The sequence below is a fragment of the Pseudophryne corroboree genome, chromosome 7 (assembly GCF_028390025.1).
Source record: "Pseudophryne corroboree isolate aPseCor3 chromosome 7, aPseCor3.hap2, whole genome shotgun sequence".
In the NCBI taxonomy this organism is placed as follows: domain Eukaryota; kingdom Metazoa; phylum Chordata; class Amphibia; order Anura; family Myobatrachidae; genus Pseudophryne; species Pseudophryne corroboree.
Window position 1 is genome coordinate 339999360 of NC_086450.1, and position 22444 is coordinate 340021803.

A 22444-nucleotide genomic window follows, 5' to 3' on the forward strand; every position below is an offset into this window, starting at 1 on the left:
GGTCGACCTAATGACTGTCGACCTAAGTCTTGTCGACCTAATGACCGTAATCCGCCATGACGGTGGTGAGTTCACACCTCCCGCGAGCTGTTTGCAGTTAACAGGATACCCCCTATGTGTGCGCCTTGTTTGCTAATAATGTTCACCTTTCGGGCAGACGTACACCTATTCTATTCTAGGTGGTACAGATACCCCTCCAAATAGACATACAACTCTGCATAGTTGAAATTGCCTACGCAAGAACACCTGTTACAACTTACAACCCAATTACACCTCTTCAAGTGTCAATATGATCAATATGGGTTGGACTCGGCGTCACCTGTACTTGCTTGTGCCCGTTTCCTGATCATTTGCAGCGCGACTTCACACAAATTATACTCCCTAAATGGGCAAAAGTTCAACTATACATCAGCCCCTTTGTTGCAATTGCATACATGAAGTAGTTGCAACATCTCCATGTATGTTTGGTTTATTTGTCCTATTGACTTAACCACTTGCCTGGCAAAGTTGCATCATATGTGACCACACCAGCTAGTGCATTATCTGACCTGGTCGTAAACGATGTGACCAGTCAGATACACAGTGTGTGCGAGTGCCGATCGGTCAGCACAGCAGGACCTTCCCACCCGGCGGCTGCAGATATTAGTAGCCGCTGGGGAAATATAAATTAGCCCCCTACTCCCCCCAGTGTGTACCTGATATCTGCCGCTCGCAAAATCAAAGTAGCAATGGTCGTGATGTCACCGATGTCCAAATGGTGACAATCCGATGTTCCAATGTTTGGGGGGATGACGACGATTTTTTACAAATATTTAAAGAATTCTTCTTTCTTTTAAATGAAATAATTTCGGATATATTTAAATGCATGTTCTTCACCTAATTCACTCATTAAAAAACTATTTCTGAGCATTTATTCAGGAAAACATTTCTCTGTTAAGTGGTTACATTTTATTGCAGAATATGGCATAAGGGAGTGCAAGTCCAGGTGGGCAGAGGTGGGGGGTCATACTTATTGCCCAGGTGCAGGTTGATCTCTGCCCCGGGACATCTATTGCCCCCCCTTTGCAGAAAATTATTTGTTTTTAAGGAGGGTGCATGGATGTGTCTCACCTTCCTCATCGACAAGGGGGATGCATTTAATTTGCCGGCTGTCAGGGGCCAGCCGGGAATGCTTCCAGCTGGAAACCCCATGCAACAGGACTATTCCCACTTGTGGGTGTCCAGGAGGTAAGTGTGGGGCTGAAAAAAACTGTGAGAAAAGACTGAGAGACACGAGGAGAAGGTTAGGAGAGGGGATTAGAGACTGAGATACACAATGGGAAACAGTGTAATGGGTGGGTAGGTGGAATAAGAGACACGGCAGAAGGCTGATATTCACAGGTGGGTAGACTGAGATACACGGGGATGAGGAGGATGTGAGACATGGGGCGGTGAGTGTTGCTGAGAGACATAGTGGGGGGGGATGACTGAGAAGTGGGGAGGGGGCTGAGAGAGACAGGGGAGGCTAAGAGAAGTGTGTGTGTGTGTGTGTGTGTGTGTGTGTGTGTGTGTGTGTGTGTGTGTGTGTGTGTGTGTGGGGGGGTGATGGGGCTGAGAGACATATGTGAGATGAGTGCTTGGCTGGAGAGACACAGGGAGGGGGATGAGGCTAGAGACACAGGAATGGTGCTGGGTAGACACAGCTGAAGATGAGACTGGAGCGATACAAGTGAGGTGTGAGGGTGGAGATAAGGGGATAAGGCTGGAGAGAGATTGGGGATGAGCCAATGGCCGACCAACCTGTATCTAATGGGAAGGGATGGGGCCCCAAAAACATGAGTGTACCAGGCCCCAAGATTTCTGTTGCCGGCCCTGTTTGTAGGCTGGCCACACCCCTAAGTATTGCCCCTATAACTGCATTCCCCTGGTTGGCCCTTCATGCCCCAGTTCGACACTGCTAGTATGGAGTAAAGGGGAGAACAAAGCAAACACAGAACATACATGTTTGTTTGCCATGTACTGCTGTTGTACAGCTGCTGATATATCATATATAATATGCGCTGCTGATGCAGACACAGTTATTTAGTGATGTTAAAGACGACCTTATCGTTAGAAAAGCTGGATATAGTATTTTATAGGGGAGAAAATTATGTGAGTAGACATAAAATGTTCATTTTGCTGTTCAGTCAGAAAATCTATCTTATGATTTGTTTTGCCAAGCACACGACAGAGAGGAAGTATTGTCTCATAAGCAAAACAAGCGGCAGCATCCTGCTGAGACAAGTGTTCTGGCATTGGCACTGCACCATTATGTTTGCTGATGGGAATCAGACAAAAAAATAGCATCTTCCTGATACATGATTCAGTAACACATGGTGCTGAGAAATATCTGATGTGATAATACCACAGTTACTCGATGCTGCAAATTACATGGGCTGGATGTGGATTACAGTTCTCATAAATATGTTTTTCTCACATAAATCTTCGCTCTATGGGACATCTGAGCGAGGACATTGTATGAGGGGCCGTTCAAGTCAAAATTACAGCTTTCTAGATATAACATATAGCTAATTTTTGCTTTATGGATATGATGTATGCTGAGATGGATATGCCGTATGCTGAGATGGATATGCCGTATGCTGAGATGGATATGATGTATGCTGAGATGGATATGACGTGTACTGAGATGGATATGACATATGCCGAGATGGATATGATGTGTGCTGAGATGGATATGACGTATTCTGAGATGGATATGACATATGCCGAGATGGATATGACATATGCCAAGATGGATATGACATATGCCGAGATGGATATGATATGTGCTGAGATGGATATGACATATGCCGAGATGGATATGACGTATGCCAAGATGGATATGACGTATGCTGAGATGGATATGACGTATGCTGAGATAGATATGGGATATGACATATGCTGAGATGGATATGACATATGACAAGATGGATATGGACTATGCTGAGAAGGATATGACATATGGTGAGATGGATATGACATATGCCGAGATGGATATGACGTATGCCGAGATGGATATGACATATGGTGAGATGGATATGACATATGCTGAGATGGATATGACATATGCTGAGATGGATATGACATATGCTGAGATGGATATGACATCTGTTGAGATGAATATGATGTATGGTGAGATGGATATGACATATGCTGAGATGGATATGGATTATGCTGAAATGGATATGACATATGGTGAGATGGATATGACATATGGTGAGATGGATATGATGTATGGTGAGATGGATATGACATATGGTGAGATGGATATGACATATGGTGAGATGGATATGACATATGGTGAGATGGCTATGGATTATGCTGAAATGGATATGACATATGGTGAGATGGCTATGGATTATGCTGAAATGGATATGACATATGGTGAGATGGATATGACATATGGTGAGATGGCTATGGATTATGCTGAGATGGATATGACATATGCTGAGATGGATATGGATTATGCTGAAATGGATATAACATATGGTGAGATGGATATGACATATGGTGAGATGGATATGACATATGGTGAGATGGATATGACATATGGTGAGATGGATATAACATATGGTGAGATGGATATGACATATGGTGAGATGGATATAACATATGGTGAGATGGCTATGACATATGCTGAGATGGATATGACATATGGTGAGATGGCTATGGATTATGCTGAGATGGATATAACATATGGTGAGATGGATATGACATATGGTGAGATGGATATGACATATGGTGAGATGGATATGACATATGGTGAGATGGATATAACATATGGTGAGATGGATATGACATATGGTGAGATGGATATGACATATAGTGAGATGGATATGACATATGGTGAGATGGATATGACATATGGTGAAATGGATATGACATGGTGAGATGGCTATGGATTGTGCTGAGATGGATATAACATATGGTGAGATGGATATGACATATGGTGAGATGGATAGGACATATGGTGAGATGGATATGACATATGGTGAGATGGCTATGGATTGTGCTGAGATGGATATGACATATGGTGAGATGGATATAACATATGGTGAGATGGATATGACATATGGTGAGATGGATATGACATATGGTGAGATGGATATGACATATGGTGAGATGGCTATGACATATGGTGAGATGGCTATGGATTATGCTGAGATGGATATAACATATGGTGAGATGGATATGACATATGGTGAGATGGATATAACATATGGTGAGATGGATATGACATATGGTGAGATGGATATGACATATGGTGAGATGGATATGACATATGGTGAGATGGATATGACATATGGTGAGATGGATATAACATATGGTGAGATGGATATGACATATGGTGAGATGGGGATATGACATACACTGAGATGGCTATGGACTATGGTGAGATGTGGGGATATGACATACACTGAGAAAAGCACATGATGCAGCCAGCCAATCACAGCTCTCCTATATAAGCAGTGGTGCTGGCTGGGAGGAGGATCAGTATAGTGTGGAAGAGCTGTGAAGTGGATCTCTCTCTAGGTGGCATTGTCAGCAGCAGAGAAGTGTTACTGAGGCACATTGCAGAGCAGCTCATCTCCTGCCTCAGGCTGCCTGACCCCTTTCTAGGTACTGTACCATTGGGGTGTGTGCAGGGGGGAATGTCTGGTGACAAACACTACCCGAAGAGGGGCTGAGGGGGAGACCAGGGGTGCAGACACATGACACACAATGAGCAGCTAAGCATTTGCAGATCAGCTCAGCTAATAGTTGTGGTTTGCAGGGCAGAGTGTGGGAAAATGTAATGTGCAGCACTCACAGGAGGACAGACACTGAGTATAGGGGAGGGGGAAGCTGTATGCATGAGTGACAAGCTTCCAGTGCCAGCACTCATGGGTTGGGGAGACATCCGCAGGGCAGACTGGCCATCAGCCGAGGTACAGAAGCTGCCTTAGTTTCAGCAGTGGGATAGCATAGCGGTCTGCAGTAATAGCGGCCGTTGGAAGCTCCGCCCCTTGCCACGCCCCCTCATTGTAGATCAGGCTATGGTCTGGTAGAGGAAGTGGTTAACCTGCCCCAGTGTCTTGGCGCGATAACGATTTCTGCGCGCCATGTGATGTTGCAACAGCATACACAAAGCGCAGCAGCTGCAAGTGAGGTGAGTGGTGACTAGTGATCCTCCTGAGAGTGTCTGGCAGCGTTTAGACCTTGCTCATGTGGAAGGCAGGATAAGTTGTGGTGCAGCTGTCTGTGTCCCGCCCCTGAACTAAGGCAGAACACTCGTGCTGGCTCTGCTTAACATTCAGTGTCTGGCCCCAGACTGAGCCAGCCGATCATAGAGTGAGCTGCTGTGAGGTAAAAGCCCTGTCCTCCTCTGCCTGCTCAAGTGCCCATCGCCTGAGTCACTGGCTGGCTCCACGTGGTGTGTGCTGGCTCCCTCTGTAAGAAACAAACAGGAAAGCCAGGTACAATAGGGAGGAAGTGTACTGAGGATTGGAATAACGAGGGAGGGAGGGAGGGGGGGGGGGGGGGGGGGCTGTGTGTGTACAGAGGAATAGGGGGGGGGGGCTGTGTGTGTACAGAGGAATGGGGGGGGGGGGGGCTGTGTGTGTACAGAGGAATGGGGGGGGCTGTGTGTACAGAGGAATGGGGGGGGCTGTGTGTGTACAGAGGATTAGGTATGGTGGGCTGTGTGTGTGTATAGAGGAATAGGGAGGGGTGCTGTGTGTGTGTACAGAGAAATGGGGGGGGGGTGGGCTGTGTGTATATAGAGGAATAGGGAGGGGTGCTGTGTGTGTGTGTACAGAGAAATGGGGGGGGGGCTGTATGTGTATAGAGGAATAGGGAGGGGGGCTGTGTGTGTACAGAGGAATGGGAGGGGGGCTGTGTGTGTACAGAGGAATAGGGAGGGGTGGCTGTGTGTGTACAGAGGAATAGGGAGGGAGGGCTGTGTGTGTGTGTACAGAGGAATAGGGAGGGAGGGCTGTGTGTGTGTGTGCAGAGGAATAGGGAGGGAGGGCTGTGTGTGTGTGTGCAGAGGAATAGGGAGGGGGGCTGTGTGTGTGTGTGCAGAGTAATAGGGAGGGGGGCTGTGTGTGCAGAGGAATAGTGGGGGTGCTGTGTGTGTGTGTGCAGAGGAATAGTGGGGGGGCTGTGTGTGTGCAGAGGAATAGGGAGGGGGGCTGTGTGTGTGTGTACAGAGGAATAGGGAGGGAGGGCTGTGTGTGTGTACAGAGGAATAGGGAGGGAGGGCTGTGTGTGTGTGTACAGAGGAATAGGGAGGGAGGGCTGTGTGTGTGTGTACAGAGGAATAGGGAGGGAGGGCTGTGTGTGTGTGTACAGAGGAATAGGGAGGGAGGGCTGTGTGTGTGTGTACAGAGGAATAGGGAGGGAGGGAGGGCTGTGTGTGTGTGTACAGAGGAATAGGGAGGGAGGGCTGTGTGTGTGTGTGTGTACAGAGGAATAGGGAGGGAGGGCTGTGTGTGTGTGTGTGTACAGAGGAATAGGGAGGGAGGGCTGTGTGTGTGTGTGTGTGTGTGTACAGAGGAATAGGGAGGGAGGGCTGTGTGTGTGTGTGTACAGAGGAATAGGGAGGGAGGGCTGTGTGTGTACAGAGGAATAGGGAGGGAGGGCTGTGTGTGTACAGAGGAATAGGGAGGGAGGGCTGTGTGTGTACAGAGGAATAGGGAGGGAGGGCTGTGTGTGTACAGAGGGATAGGGAGGGAGGGCTGTGTGTGTACAGAGGGATAGGGAGGGAGGGCTGTGTGTGTACAGAGGGATAGGGAGGGAGGGCTGTGTGTGTACAGAGGGATAGGGAGGGAGGGCTGTGTGTGTACAGAGGGATAGGGAGGGAGGGCTGTGTGTGTACAGAGGGATAGGGAGGGAGGGCTGTGTGTGTACAGAGGGATAGGGAGGGAGGGCTGTGTGTGTACAGAGGAATAGGGAGGGGGGCTGTGTGTGTACAGAGGAATAGGGAGGCGGGCTGTGTGTGTGTACAGAGGAATGGGGGGGGCTGTGTGTGTACAGAGGAATGGGGGGGGGCTGTGTGTGTACAGAGGAATAGGGAGGGGGGGCTGTGTGTGTACAGAGGAATGGGGGGGGGCTGTGTGTGTACAGAGGAATAGGGAGGGGGGGCTGTGTGTGTACAGAGGAATAGGGAGGGGCGAGGCTGTGTGTGTGCAGAGGAGACGTGGGGCTTTGTGTGTGCAGAGGAATAGGGAGGGGGTGGGCTGTGTGTGTATACTGAGGAATGATGTGGGAGAGGGGGGATGTGTGTACTGAGGAGTAGTGTGGTAGAGGGGAGGCTGTGTGTACCATACTGTAACTTAATATGGGGATCTGCATATACTGAGGGATAGTATGGGAGAGGAGGATATTTGATTTGGAATGTAACATGCAGTGGTGCACGCAGGGGGGTTATCGGAGTACCTACCTGTGTGAGGAGAGGAAACTGATACCGGAAGCCAGGAGGGAGGGAGGGCGGGTGCTCAAACGCGTCTACTGCAGCGGTTGAGGGCAGGCCCCTAGAAACGTCCCTGGTGCCACCAGACGCTATGCAGTGCCACTGACTTACTGTATGTATGCTGTTGCTGCTTGAAATGCTGTCAATGTCAACAGCACAGGAGCGGGGATGGGTGGGGGGGGGGGGGGGGTGTGACAAATTAGCAGATTCAGTCTCATACCCAGCAGAGATTAGTGTGTGCCCATGTCATGCACAGGAGTGCATGTACTCTGTCCCGGCCTGTCGGAAGATGGCACTGCACATTGAAAGCGCACATGCCCAATCTTCCTAAATATCACTGGAAAGAGGATTGCCGGCCAAAGAGGAACCCACTTCCCGACGCAAAAAGGTGGGAATCAGTTGCCCCCCCCCATGCCCCCCTGGATTTGATAGGCACCCCCCTGTGTAGGTCTTAACTGTTTCACAGCGCTGCAGTTTTTTTTTTTTTTTTTTAAAGCAAATGTGGATCCATGCACTTATTCCATTACCGCTGCCTGGTGTGGCTCTCTACAGCCCTTATTGCGGTTCACAGCAAGAGCCCTAACCTTGGGATTATCTAGGACAGCTGGAGCTGTGGAAACATTAGGGAGACACCAGTGGTTGGTGTATTCTGTTTAAAGGGAATCTTGCAGCTGGAGCCACCATCACCGATCATGTTCACTGGGAGCCATGGGCTAGTGAGAGCTCAGGCATTTGCAAGACTAAACTGGCAGCAACTGACATGGGCAGTGGGAGAGGGTGATCCAGCCAGCGCAGTCCTGGACAGTACAAGCTATAAAGTGTCCAGTCCTGGACAGTACAAGCTATAAAGTGTCCGTCAAATGTTTGTCCCAACATTTGGTTCCCAGGCCAGCAGGATTTGTGTTCTGCATGTGTCCTGAGACTAAAGGGAGACCTGACTTGAGAAATCCACCAGTTGGAGCCTAGGCCTGATGTATGAAATGTTTTTATATTTTCTCTTACGTCCTACAGGATGCTTGGGTCCATATTAGTACCATGGGGTATAAACTGGTCCACCAGGAGCCATTGGCACTTTAAGAGTTTAATAGTGTGTGCTGGCTCCTCCCTCTATGCCCCTCCTACCAGACTCAGTTTTGAAAATGTGCCCGGAGGAGCCGGTCACAGCTAGGGAAGCTATACAGAGCTTTTCTAGTAAAGTGATTTTATAGAGGTTTTTTTTTTTCTACAGAAGGCTGTTGGCAACAGCCTGCCTGCAGGAGGGGACTAAGGGGGGGAGCAGTGTCTGCCCTGCGGGGTCTGAGCCACTGTCTCCGCTGACTGGACATTGAGCTCCAGAGGGGATAGATTGCTCCCCGTCGCAGGGGAACGCTCACCCCAGCAGCAGGCCGCCACCCCCTTGCAGAGCTGAAGTGTGACGAGTGAGTCACCGTCCCCCCTAAATAGCAGGGAGTCGGTGTGAAGATGGCGGCTTCAGGGTAGGAGCGCAGTATTAACTGCGCTCCCGGACGGCTCAGCAGTACTTCAGTGCGGCGCTGTGAGGGGCGCCCTGAGCCAGCGCCTGACACTACACTGACCAATTCTGCCTGTCGGGGTCTGCGGATTTCAGCCAGCACCTAAAATCCTCAGGCCAGTATAATCTTGAAGAGCGGGAAGATGGCGCCATCCTCAGAGCGGACCCAGCAGCGTTTCAGCGCCATTTTCCTGCCTGCAATTGGATGCAAGTGGAAGATCATTCCCTCAAGTGCAACTCCAGCTATCTGTACGGTACCAGGGTATTGTAGAAGGGAGGGGAGGCTGTGAAAGACTGTGTTGCCTATTAAGGGACAGTCAGCTCAGGTTTAGGGTCTCCTTATACCTGTAATAGCGCTGTGTATGGGTTGTCTCCAATCTCTGTGTCTCTCTGCCATTCTTGTGGGGAAACTCTGTCTGCCCAGTACTCTGTGTGTATGTGGTGTGATTGGTGTGTATTAGCAAACATGTCTAGAGACTCTGTTTCATTTGCTGCAGAGGATTTATCTTCTCAGGAAGATCCCATCCCATGTAACCAGGATTGCACTGTTGTAGCGCAGATCCCAGCTAGAGAACCAGAGTGGTTAGCCTCTCTTAGGGGGACTATATCTCAGATTTCTGAAAGGGTTGCTAGATCTGAGCAGGCCACTCGGGTACAGCAATACTCTATGGTTGTATGGTCAGATACTGCTTCCTCAGGGTCCCTGCAAGTACATTCTCACAAACGTGCACTTGCCAAGATTATGTAGGATGACACGGACACGGATTCTGACACTGCGGACGGTGACGGGGATGTTTTTCGAGGGGGGCGGCATCACTTGCAAAGGGGGTGCAGTTGATGATTGAAGCCGTACAGGATGTGTTGCACATTTCTGACACAAATCCTGAGCACGTTGAGGAGCCCTTTTTCCCGGACAGTAAAAAGGCCCCTCTCCCCTTCCCAGCATCTAAGAAATGAAATGCTATCTTTGAAAAAGCCTTGGAAAATCCTGAAAAAAAATTCCATATCCCTAAGAGGGTCTTGGTTGCTTTTCCCTTCCCAGAGGAAGATAGAAAGAAATGTGAGTCTTCGCCGATAGCTGACGCCTAGGGAAGCCAATCCCGGGCCATTTTTTCAATCCCGGGTATCTGTGCTGAGTGACGCGGTAGCGGAGCGAAGGTACCATGCCCGAAGCATGGCGAGTGAAGTGATCCATGCGAGGAGACGCGGTACACTAATTGGTGTTCCCGGTCATTCTACGAAGAAGACGACACCAAAAAAACATAAAATACTCATGTAGACCCTTTGTCCATGTCGACCTTTTGTCCATGTCGACCTAAGGTGTGTCGACTAATTGGTGCCGACCTAAGGTATGTCGACCTTTTTGCTGTCGAACCTGAGTCCCTGACCCCAATTATCCCGTACTTGGACGATCTCCTCATAAAAGCGAGATCAAGAGAGCAGTTACTGAACAGCGTATCACTTTCACTGAAGGTGCTGAATCAACACTGCTGGATTCTCAATATCCCGAAGTCGCAGTTGGTTCCTACGACTCATCTGACTTTCTTGGGCATGATTCTGTATACAGACCAGAAAAAGGTTTATCTTCCAATAGAAAAGGCCCAGGAACTCATGACTCTGGTCAAGAACCTATTGAAACCAAAACAGGTATCAGTGCATCAATGCACTCGAGTCCTGGGAAAGATGGTGGCATCATACGAGGCCATCCCCTTTGGCAGGTTCCATGCGAGGACCTTCCAATGGGACCTACTGGACAAATGGTCCTGGTCACATCTACAAATTCATCAGTTGATCACCCTGTCCCCCAGAGCCAAAGTATCTCTTATGTGGTGGCTGCAGAGTGTTCACCTTCTAGAGGGCCGCAGATTCGGCATTCAGGACTGGATCCTGGTGACCACGGATGCGAGCCTCCGAGGTTGGGGAGCAGTCGCACAGGGAAGAAATTTCCAAGGTCTTTGGTCAAGTCAAGAGACTTGTCTTCACATCAACATTCTGGAACTAAGGGCCATATACAACGCCCTACGTCAAGCGGAGACCTTACTTTGCGACAAGCCAGTTCTGATCCAGTCAGACAACGTGACCGCAGTAGCTCATGTAAACCGCCAAGGCAGGCGGCACAAGGAGCAGAGTGGCAATGGCGGAAGCCACCAGAATTCTTCGCTGGGTGGAGAATCATGTAAGCGTACTTTCAGCAGTGTTTATTCCGGGAGTGGACAACTTGGAAGCAGACTTCCTCAGCAGACACGACCTACATCCAGGAGAGTGGGGACTTCATCGGGAAGTTTTCGCACAGATTGCGAGTCGGTGGGTACTACCCCAGATAGACATGATGGCGTCTCGCCTCAACAAAAAGCTACAGAGGTATTGCGCCAGGTCAAGAGACCATCAGGCAGTAGTTTTTCCAGTCGGACTATGTATTTCCTCCTCTTCCCCCTCATACCCAAGGTGTTGAGAATGGTAAGAAAGAGGAGTGAGAACAATCTTCATTGGCCACGAAGGACCTGGTATCCGGATCTGCAGGAAATGCTCACAGAAGATCCGTGGCCGCTTCCTCTAAGACAAGACCTGTTGCAACAGGGACCCTGTCTGTTCCAAGACTTACCGTGGCTGCGTTTGACGGCATGGCGGTTGAACGCCGGATCCTAGCGGAAAAGGGTAGTCCGTATGAGGATGCAATGTAGTCAATATGCCGGCTGTTGGGATCCTGGCGGTCAGTATGCCGATGCTGGAATACTGTCAAGCAAGGACTATTCCCTCTCCTGGGGGTCACGAACCCCATAGTGGCTGAATATAACCTTGTGCCGGGATCCTGACAGCCGGTATCCCGGCCACCAGCAACTCAACCCACTAAAATGGGTGCTGTGCATGTATGATCAATTGTGAATGTGTGTTCAGCAAGACCACACATGCGTACAATACCCAGCAGCTCTCAAAGCACATACAGGCTTCTTTCTGTGTCCCTGACCCTGCATGTAATCCTTAATACGGGATGTAGTTGGCTTCCTGGCTTTTGGGATGCCGGCGCCTGGAATCGCGTGTCAGTCGGAAAAATATCATGCTACACGTTGCCATATATTCACCCCATGCGCTTGCCCGCTGCACATGCACATTCTCTCCCGTGCGTGCGCATATTCGCAGTTGCGTGATGGCACCTCCACGGCCATGCACTCGAGCGTGTGGTATGTGCATTTACGGTAGAGTTTGTGCGTCTAGCGGGCGACTCAATCGTTACATAATAAATCTAAATAGTATGTTTTATAGGTAATGTTCCCCTTAATAATAACTGTAAGTTTGTTTAATATGACTGGTTCATGGACTTGGGAATCCTTCTTTTCATGATACAAAGGTTGAACAGTGGTGTCTGGTACCTAACCGAAGAGTATTTTATTAGTAACAATCCGGTGTTGGTTAGGTAAAGATTAATCGCTCCTGCGTATAGTTATGTCTATTAGTAGTTTCTGGACATTTACTATATTTGCGGTTCATGCATGCGGCGGGAATCCTGAGATTCCCTCCCACCTGAGCTGTTTGTAATAGTCACAGCCCACCTGTTCAAATCCACCTATGACCTTTTGTTACAGTGCAGAGAGACATTCTTGTGTCCAATGAACAATGCGATTGTAGGGCCCTTTGTAGTGTACTGTATGTTGTGTATATAAAGGCCACTGTCCCCAGACCGGCCAGTACTCTCTCTCATCAACATTTATCTCTGATAATTGGAGGACTGGATCCGGTTGCGCTGGCGAGTGTTCCCCGTATGGTATGTTTCTCTGTGGCCACTTTGTTACCCATGTAATGTTAGCCATTCATTCTTATAGGCCCTACACACTGGCCGATATAATGAAAGATATGAACGATCTCGTTCATAAATGAACGAGAACTCGTTCATATCTTTCAGTGTGGAGACTACAGCGATGAACGATGCGCGTCCCCGCGCTCGTTCATCGCTGATCTCCCGTCGGCTGTGCATGCAGGCCAATATGGACGATCTCGTCCATATTAGCCTGCACTTCAATGCAGCCGGGTGACGGGGGGAGTGAAGAAACTTCACTCCCCCCGTCACTGCCCCCCCGCCGCCGGGTTGCTCGTCGGCCGTATCGGCCGTCGGGCACCTCGGCGGCGAATCGCCAAATGAGTAGGGCCCTTTAGTCTATGTATTTGTGTTTGCGATTGTGCCGCTATTGTATATTCATGTGTAGTTATTCTGTTAGATATTAATGTTAGCCTGTAGTGTATGAAATGTTAACTGTGTTTCCCCTTTTGATATAACTAAATCTCGTTAGTAAAGGTTTAGGAGCCTTAGCAAGGAATTGTGTGTTTATTACATTGCTGAGGGTATTCGGAGCGTCTCAATCGCTCAAGCAGCTTTTATATTAACACGGTTAAGCAGCATTATATCGCTACAGTATTTCAGTAGTAAGGTTTACAGTATAAACTCAATCTTTCAGTGTGTTGCATACAAGGTTTACTGAGTGTCATCCCGTGAGCGTCTGCGCCGCTCGTGTTCCCCTCGCGGTCACAGCGTCCGCTACGCTAGTAGCATAGCATTACGGTAGTCGGCCGCCTATAGCGTGTTCGATACCAAGCGTAAAGCTGTGAGTGAGCGTGCCGCTCGTGCGTCTCGACCACGGCTAAGCGTCTGCTACGCTAAGTGCGTACCCTTACGGTACCCCATACGCCAATTGCGTACTGAGTCTCTTACCCACATATAGTGAATGTTATAAGGTAAATAATCAGCTTTATCACCCGATACTGGTGAGAAGACCCATGCCGGAATCCTGACTCCTCTCACAATGCCTGAAACCTGTCTGTTGGCATACCAAACGTAATTATGCTGGGGAGGCTTGGGAATAGGCTATCGGAGGGGAAGGAGGGGTAAAGTTTAGTCAGTAGGGGATGTCTTAGGGTTAGGTTGTGGGGGAAAGGCTTATGTTTAGGTAAGTAGTGGGAGAGGGTTAGTAGATTTTTCTGCATAAAATTATGCTTTGGTGTAGAGTTCTCCCAATTCCAGGATTAGTCTTTACCATCCGAGACAGTTGGCATAAGTTGTAGTTTATCAAGGGGCGTCTGTTTCATTCAAAAATTTGTAATGACTCCCCTCCTGGGAGCAACAATATAGCAATATTGGTCTTCCCACAATACATGAATGGTGAGCAGTGGAAATGTGTTCTGTGGAGTGATGGTGAATCACGCTTCTCTGTTTGGCAGTCAGGAGTGCGAGTCTGGGTTTGGCAGATGCCGGGAGAATGGTACCTGCCTGACTACGTTGTGTAAACTGTGAAGGTGGAGGAGGGATAATGCTATGGGGCTGTTTTTCAGGGTTTGGACTAGGCTCCTTTTCTCCAGTGAAGGTCAATCTTAATGCTTTAGCATACCAAGACAGTTTGGACAGGGCTATGCTTCCAACTTAGTGGCAACAGTTTGGGGAAGGCCCTTTACTATTCCAAGATGACTATAGTCCTTGCGTTATGCACTGGGGTACAAAGACACGGTTTGATGAGTTCTGTGTGGAAGAACATGACTGGCCGCACAGAGCCCTGACCGCAACCCCATCGAGCACCTTTGGGATGAACTGGACCGGAGCTTGTGAGCCAGGCCTTCTCGTCCAACATCAGTGCCTGACCTCATAAATGCTCTACAGAATGAATAGGCCCAAATTCCCATCGAAACGCTCCAAAATCTTGTGGAAAGCCTTCCAAGAAGAGTGGGAGCTGTTCTATTTGGAAATTAAGTACCTGCTCCATATGTATTGGGATACAGTGTCCATATAGTGTATATGCAGAGGTGCCCAGCTTCATATTTGACGCAATGTGTGCTCATGCATCTGTATGTGCATGTGTGTGGATATTATTTGACATCAATTAAATCAAAATCTGTGTGTGAGTGCTTGGATTGGTAATCATGAATGCTAAATATATAAATATTTGCACTTGCCCTTATTTTTAAAAGTTATTTGAAACTAAATTTTGATTTATTTTTGTTTTTGACTTTAAAGGGTGTTCTGTGAAATCTGGCAGTACAGATTTATACTGAAAGCAGTTCTAAGTTAAACACGGACTAGTCTGTGAAGGAGCGTGTCGTGGATTACGGCTGAAAACAATCTCGTTTCTGTCCTCTTGACTGACTTGACTGATTCCTTTGGGAATGCAGAAGGAGCTGTAGATTATGGTGGCCCAGCGAGGGAATTTGAGAGACTTCTGATACAGTTTTGCAAATCTCCAAATAATTTGAAGGACAAGATAATTCCAATATTATTATTTTTTTTTTTAACTATATATCAACTAAATATATATTCAATTGCAACCATTAACCATGAGTTACTCTTTTTGTATTTTCCTCTGTTTATGTGTTAATTTCATATTAATCGAGGCAGTGGAAGATATTCAAGAATATTTTCTTTCACTAAAGTCAAGCTGTACTATTGCAGAAAGGGCTATTTTTTCAGTGGATATAAATTTTTTGGAACATCTACATAGAAAACTTGAAAGCCATTTAGAAGTTTTAATTGCAATGCTCATTGCATGTCACCATTTTATTAGCGGAAACAGTACTTTACTTCCAATGCTAGAAGACATATCTCAGCATACAGTTTTGTTAATTGAGGATATCCAAACCAGGATCAATCATTTATTTGACTGTAATCAAACACCTGGATATTCTGCTCCCCTTCTAAGTGTCGGTGTAGGTAGGCCAAGGTAAGTTTCATTTTCATCAACGTATTCTTCTTGATTGTAAAAATGCTCTATAATAAGAAATATCAAGCTGAAAATATCACTTTAAGTTTGTGCTACCAGCCCACTGCCAGTGTGTACCCAGCATTAGGCTGCAGAAGGGGATGGTTATAGTTAGGTAGCTGAAATGGACAGTTAGGGTTAGGCTGTGGGAGCGGTGAGATAGTGCTAGGGTAATAATAGTGACCGTGATCCATTGGAATTTTTACTGTCAGGATTATACTGAACAGGTGCCAATGGGTGGGACCCTTCCATACTCTGTGTTCCTGGCGAGTTATTTTACTGTATTTTATGAAGTTCTGTCAGTATGTTTTCACATTCTGCTCCAGGTCATAAATTTGCCAAATATCAACTTTTAGCTTTGTTTTAACAGAATAATATGATTAATTATTATCTATTTTGTGATGACACCTCGACTATTTTCTATTCATAAGTGATTGGCAATGCAACCATGGATTGTATGCTTTTCAGGCAAGGTCTATTGTTATTTGAATAAGTGTTAAGTTTAGTCCATTTTTCTGTTTTTTCTGTGTCATTTTCACAATAACACAATTACATTTGCAGTAGTCTCTTGCACCTGCATAAAAGTGTGTGATTGTAGCTACATATATTGTAAACATTCCCATATGTTATGATGTGTTACAAGTTATGGTTATTTTTCTAAAAAGTTAGGTTTTTGGCATTTAGAATCTTGTATTACAGGTTGAGTCTCCCTTATCCAAAATGCTTGGGACCAGAGGTATTTTGGATATCGGATTTTTCCGTATTTTGTAATAATTACATACCACAATGAGAGATCATGGTGGTGGGACCCAAGTCTAAGTACAGAATGCATTTATGTTACATATACACCTTATACACACAGCCTGAAGGTAATTTTAGCCAATATTTTTTATAGCTTTGTGCATTAAACAAAGTGTGTGTACATTCACACAATTAATTTAGGTTTCATATACACCTTATACACACAGCCTGAAGGTCATTTAATACAATATTTTTAATGACTGTGTATTAAACAAAGTTTGTGCACATTGAGCCATCATAAAACAAAGGTTTCACTATCTTACTCTCACTCAAAAAAGTCCGTATTTCGGAATATTCCGTATTTCGGAATATTTGGATATGGGATACTCAACCTGTATAAAAATGCACATTTGTTGACCGTTAATTTCAGGACTAAAATGAAAACAAAGATGTACTGATTAAATCTTGACTAAAACGAAACAAAAACCAATACTAAAATGTGATTTTACTTTAAATTTATTCATTTTTTAAGTAAATGACTAAGACAAAAACTAAATTGAAAATACTTGTCAAAATTAACTATGATGTAAAGGATGTGACATCTCTGGCACTAGCTAGTGCGCCCACTGTGTAAGGGCCACTACTCTGGCATAATGTGTGTAAGGGGAACTATTGTGAAGCATAATGTTAATAAGGGTCTCTAGTGTGTGGTGTATTGTGACTAAAGGACACAACTATGTATTGTAATGTGAGTAAAGGGCGCTACAGACTGGTCGACCCGCCGCCAATACGGCAGACGGGCGACCTGGAGGTGGGTGGGGGAGAGGTGACGGGTGGAGTGAATTTTCTTCACTCCCCCCGTCACCCGGCTCTATAGCAGTGCATGCAAATATAGACGAGCGTCCATATTGGCCTGCATGCACAAGCGACAGAGCACTAACGATGAACGAGCGCGGGGCCGCACATCGTTCATTGTTGGTGCCTCCACACTGAAAAATATGAGTGGTATTTCGTTAATTAATGAACTAGATCGTTCATATCTTTCACTGGTATCGACCAGTGTGTAGGGCCCTTAAGGGGCAATTCTACTGTCTGGCATAATTTGAATTGGTTGTGCTCTTGTGGGGCCATGCCCTTTTCACACAAGACCACACCCCATTTTTAACACGTGCCTTTCCTTTTTCAAATATGACAGGGGGGCAGTCATCTACTGTGCCAGGTGCACTCCAACCTTTACATAATTTTATTTTGTTTCTGAAGATAAAAAGCTTTTTAAAGTGTTAACAGAAGCGGTCTTAAGATGGGAGGCATTTGATATAAATAGCACGGCGAGCGCAGTGAGCCTGCAAGGGACTCTTTTGTGCTCACCCTGTTGCCAGGATCCTGGCGCCGGTATCCAGAGTGTTCGCTTACCGTAGTAGACCCTTTAAGATATTTATCTAGTCTTTAAAAAGGCATAGGTAAATGAATGCATATTTCGATACATATACTAAAGATAGGTTATGTGCACATCTCTTGTGCAATTATAACAAAATTGTGTCTATTACAAAACTTTTTTTTGGAATATGTGACAAAGGAAATAACTGCTGGTTAATGTGGGCATTCACCGGTACAAGTGATCATTATCTGAAACTTGAACCTGACACATACCATCTGTAAATTGTGCCGATTTTTGGCCATATATGCCTTATATTCAAGATTCGGAAACACTAGTACAAGAATAAGCCCTTACTGCTCGTGTCCAAGTACCCTTTTTAACACCGTAATTGCCTCTCCAGATGTAAATGTCAAAATGTTACAAATGTGAATATTGTTTTATGAGCAAGTTCTGTGCAAAATCGCACAAGAGATGTTTATGCAAATGTACAGAGTCTGAGTCATTCACTCAAGGGTGTTATGAAACAGACAAGTGTTTATTAAAGCTGATAGGTAGATAATGATATGATACATTTTCAAAAAGTGAATGACTACTTTAAAAAAAAAAATGTGAGGGTTTCGGCCTGTGAAACACATTCACAAATTCTTCAAGATCTCACAACAGTATTTATTAATGTTTTTTTTTTTTTTTAAGGTTCATTGTTTCTAGAGAACAGATACAATATTTGTGGGAACTAGGCTTTTCGTGGATTCGAATAGCAACTTGCTTAAACATCAGTGTTTCAACTTTGTACAGAAGACGACAAGAACTAAACTTGCCTACATCTTCTGACAACAGATTCAGTGATATATGTGATGATGAACTTGATCAGCATATCTTGAGTTTTCTAAATTCCACACCAAATGCTGGAGAAAGTTATATTCAAGGTAGTCTCAGAAGCCGAGCACTGAGAGTACAGAGGTGAAAAATTAGAAGGAGGCTGCAACTTCTGGATCCTGTTGGCCGAGCTGTTCGTAAAAGACGGGCTATTCAGCGTAGAGTTTATAGTGTACCAGGTCCAAATCATTTGTGGTAAGAACATGTTGTTGCAATCGCGCTCCCAGGGCTCGATCCTTCCCGTCAGGATCACAGAATATTATACCCGCTAGGGACACCAACACCTAAATCCTGAACAGGATCAGGACACCAGCGCCGGAATCCCGTCAGGATCCAAATCTCTGGATGCCAGAGGAGGTGAGTATGTAGCCGAGGGTAAGGGGGAGTGTTTAGGCACTTACTGGGGGAGGTTAGTGTTAGGTTGCGGGTTGAGGTGGTAAGGGTTAGGCACTAAGGGGTAGGGTTAGGTTTAGGCTGTGTGGAGGTAAGGTTAGGAACTAGGGGGTGAGGTTAGGGTTAGTCTGTGGGAGAGGAGTGTTAGGCTGCGGAAGGTGGGAGGTTAGGGTTAGGAATTAAGGGAGGAGGGTTAGGTTTAAGCTGCTGGGGTTTAGGGTAAGGCACTATGGGGGAGGATAGTGTTAGGCTGCAGGAGGTATAGGGGGGTAGCATACTTGCTGAGCCCGTCGGGATGCCAGTGTCAGGATATTTACTGCCGGCATCCTGATGGCCAGGATATTGTATATAATCCATTGTAATCAGCTGTGTGCACTTTCATTTAGGCTTAATAATCCAATAAACCAGAACCTATTTTTTTTTTTATCATTTTATTTTTTTGGTCTACTGTACACAATGTAATGGTGTGAATAGTAATTCTACTACTAGTATTATTTTATTGATATAAAAAGGGATTACTAAACTAAAAATATATTATATATCCCACCCATGTAATGTAAACTTTTCTTTTGTACTCGACAAATAAAGCATTAGTTGGTTTGTATATTAACTGTAGTCTGTCAGGGTTTGCTATTGATAATAACTTCAGATGGTAGAAAAAAAAACCTCTCCAAATCTGGTATAGTTGACACATTGTACCTCATTCAGATGTGATTGCTGTTTCTATCCTTTAGCTTTTTCCAATATATGCATATACAGGTTGAGTATCCCTTATCCAAAATGCTTGGGACCAGAGGTATTTTGGATATTGGATTTTTCCGTATGTTGGAATAATTGCATACCATAATGAGATATCATGGTGATGGGACCTAAATCTAAGCACAGAATGCATTTATGTTACATATACACCTTATACACACAGCCTGAAGGTCATTTTTGCCAATATTTTTTATAACTTTGTGCATTAAACAAAGTGTGTCTACATACACACAATTCACATATGTTTCATATACACCTTGTATACACAGCCTGAAGGTCATTTAATACAATATTATTAATAACTTTGTGTATTAAAGTTTGTGTACATTGAGTCATCAAAAAACAAAGATTTCACTATCTCACTCTCACTCAAAAAAAGTCCGTATTTCGGAATATTCCGTATTTCGGAATATATGGATATGGGATACTCAACCTGTACTTGCAAATGTGAACAGCAATCTGAGCATAGATCTGCCCACTGCTGCCTCCTAGCTGGCATACAAATACTGATAAATCAGTACCATAGTTTCATATGGGTGCGTCACAAAGATATAGTGCCTCTGTAGACATGCAGGCTATGCTTCTCTCCCCGAATGCAGCGATCTCTCCAGTAGCAAGGTAATTAATAGCTGATCATTTATGCATGACCAGAAAATGCATTCTGAACATCCATGACTCATGTGTTCACCCAATCACTCCAATTTACCACCACGAACACTGTCTAAATGGTGTTTGCGACTGTTATCATAATTCATGCACTGTGCATGCGCATTGCAGCTCTGAGGTATGCACATTTTGAAAAAAGAGACTGATGTGCCTGCTGCAGCTGTTTTGCAACTAGATAAGAATGAGAGCATTGTTCTTAACGGTATATACTTAAGGATGTATCCTTTGGTTAATTGTTCCACAATATTTAACCTAGTTACAGTATCACCTTTGTGTTAGTAGGTGCTCACAATTATTAAAAGCCCCTCATTTCTTAAGAAACGCATAAACTTAAATTAGACAGTTGTATAATTTTGAGTAGCAATATGTGATTTTGTTGAAAACAAGGTCATCATAATAACCATTATTTTTTTTCCTTTCTTTCAGGCATATTGACAGTAACCACAAGCTAATCTCTTGGAGATTTGTGTTCCATGGTTGCATAGATGGGTTCAGCAGAAATATAATTTATCTTAAAACTGCTACAAACAATAATGCATCAACAACACTGCAATTATTTCAAAAAGGTGTATCAAGGTTTGGATTACCATTACGAGTAAGAGGAGACATGGGTGTTGAAAATATTAACATAGCACGTTACATGATTAACTCAAGAGGACCTAATAGGGGTAGCTTCATAACTGGCCAGAGTGTTCACAATCAACGGATAGAACGCTTATGGGCAGAATTAAACAGAGTTGTCATCTACTACTTTAAAGATTTATTTTTATGGATGGAGCATAGAGGAATACTAAATACTAACAATGAGTGCCATCTCTTTGCTTTGCATTATGTATATCTGAGAAGAATTAATCATGCAGTAACAGAATTTGTTGCACAATGGAATAATCACCTTATGAGCACTGAAAGATACCATTCCCCAATGCAGTTATGGACAGCTGGAATGCTTCATAATCCAATGTTTGACACAGAAGTAAACATCGATGAGTATGGCATAGATAACTATGGCTCTACAGCCACAATAGAAACAAATAATAATGTTGTTGTACCAGACAATACCATTATATTGGATGTAGATGAGATGACAAACCTTTGTCTACAATTTGATCCCACAACAAATGATTTTAACCACGGAGTTGAACATTTTAAGAACACCTGTGATTTTCTTGAACGTCTAAATATAATTGTATAAAGATAATGATTTTTAAAAAAAAATTAAGAACTTTATTTGTTAAACATGATACTGTTACAACATTAAAATAAATTCAATCTCTGGAAGCACTTTATTTGCACTTTTATTCATTTACTAAAAACCTGCTTTATCAAAGGCACGCAATATTTTTTCACCTTGATCCTCTAGAGGACACTGGAGTACATACAGTACACTGGGGTATAGACAGGTGGATAAATATATCCTGACACTTAAAATTTCTTTAAATAAGTTTAGCTCGCTCCTCTCCCTCTATACTCCTCCAAGACCATTTTAGATTAGTGGTTTGAGTGAGCTGGATGTTTCCTGTGCTCCAGCCCCTTTTTATACTTTAATTTTTAATTGCTTCTATCAAGGCTGCAACAGGCAGATTGCAAGCTGCTGCTGTCTGTCTGCACAGTAGGAGCTACAGGCAGGCCCCGCCATGGCTTCCTGAGGACAGCATCCAGGGCCCTGACCACAGGATCACCGGACCCTGGTGACCCACCACAGCTTACAAACCCCTTGGGGGGCACAGACGCGTTCATTTGCCCAGTTAGTAGACACAGATACCGAGTTAGACACAGATACCGACACGGATACTGATTCCTGTGTCGACTATAATGATGCCAGATTGAATCCTAAACTGGCTAAGAATATTCAGTACATGATTGTGGCAATAAAGGAGGACCCTGAAGTTCCTGATACGAGGGTCTGCATGTATAAG

The 22444-nt window shown here is 45.1% G+C and overlaps 1 protein-coding gene across 8 annotated transcripts in view; it reads left to right on the forward strand.

Moving 5' to 3' along the window:
• Positions 1-21806, forward strand: part of LOC134945227 (uncharacterized) — a 52020-nt gene extending 30214 nt beyond the window's left edge. Inside the window, exons 1-4 of one of the 8 annotated variants that reach the window (XR_010182076.1) lie at positions 5255-5474; positions 14977-15676; positions 18528-19067; positions 20955-21806. Coding sequence is in view for 4 of the 8 variants with exons in the window: in XM_063934385.1 (XP_063790455.1) it covers positions 15294-15676; positions 20955-21720 (1149 nt within the window). In the remaining 4 variants the exon portion in view is untranslated. Of the gene's footprint in view, positions 1-4510; positions 4639-5254; positions 5475-14976; positions 15677-18527; positions 19068-20954 lie in introns of those variants that run through there. The other 7 variants (XR_010182077.1, XR_010182079.1, XM_063934384.1 and 4 more) reach the window with 7 other exon arrangements.
• The last annotated feature ends 638 nt before the right edge of the window (positions 21807-22444 follow it).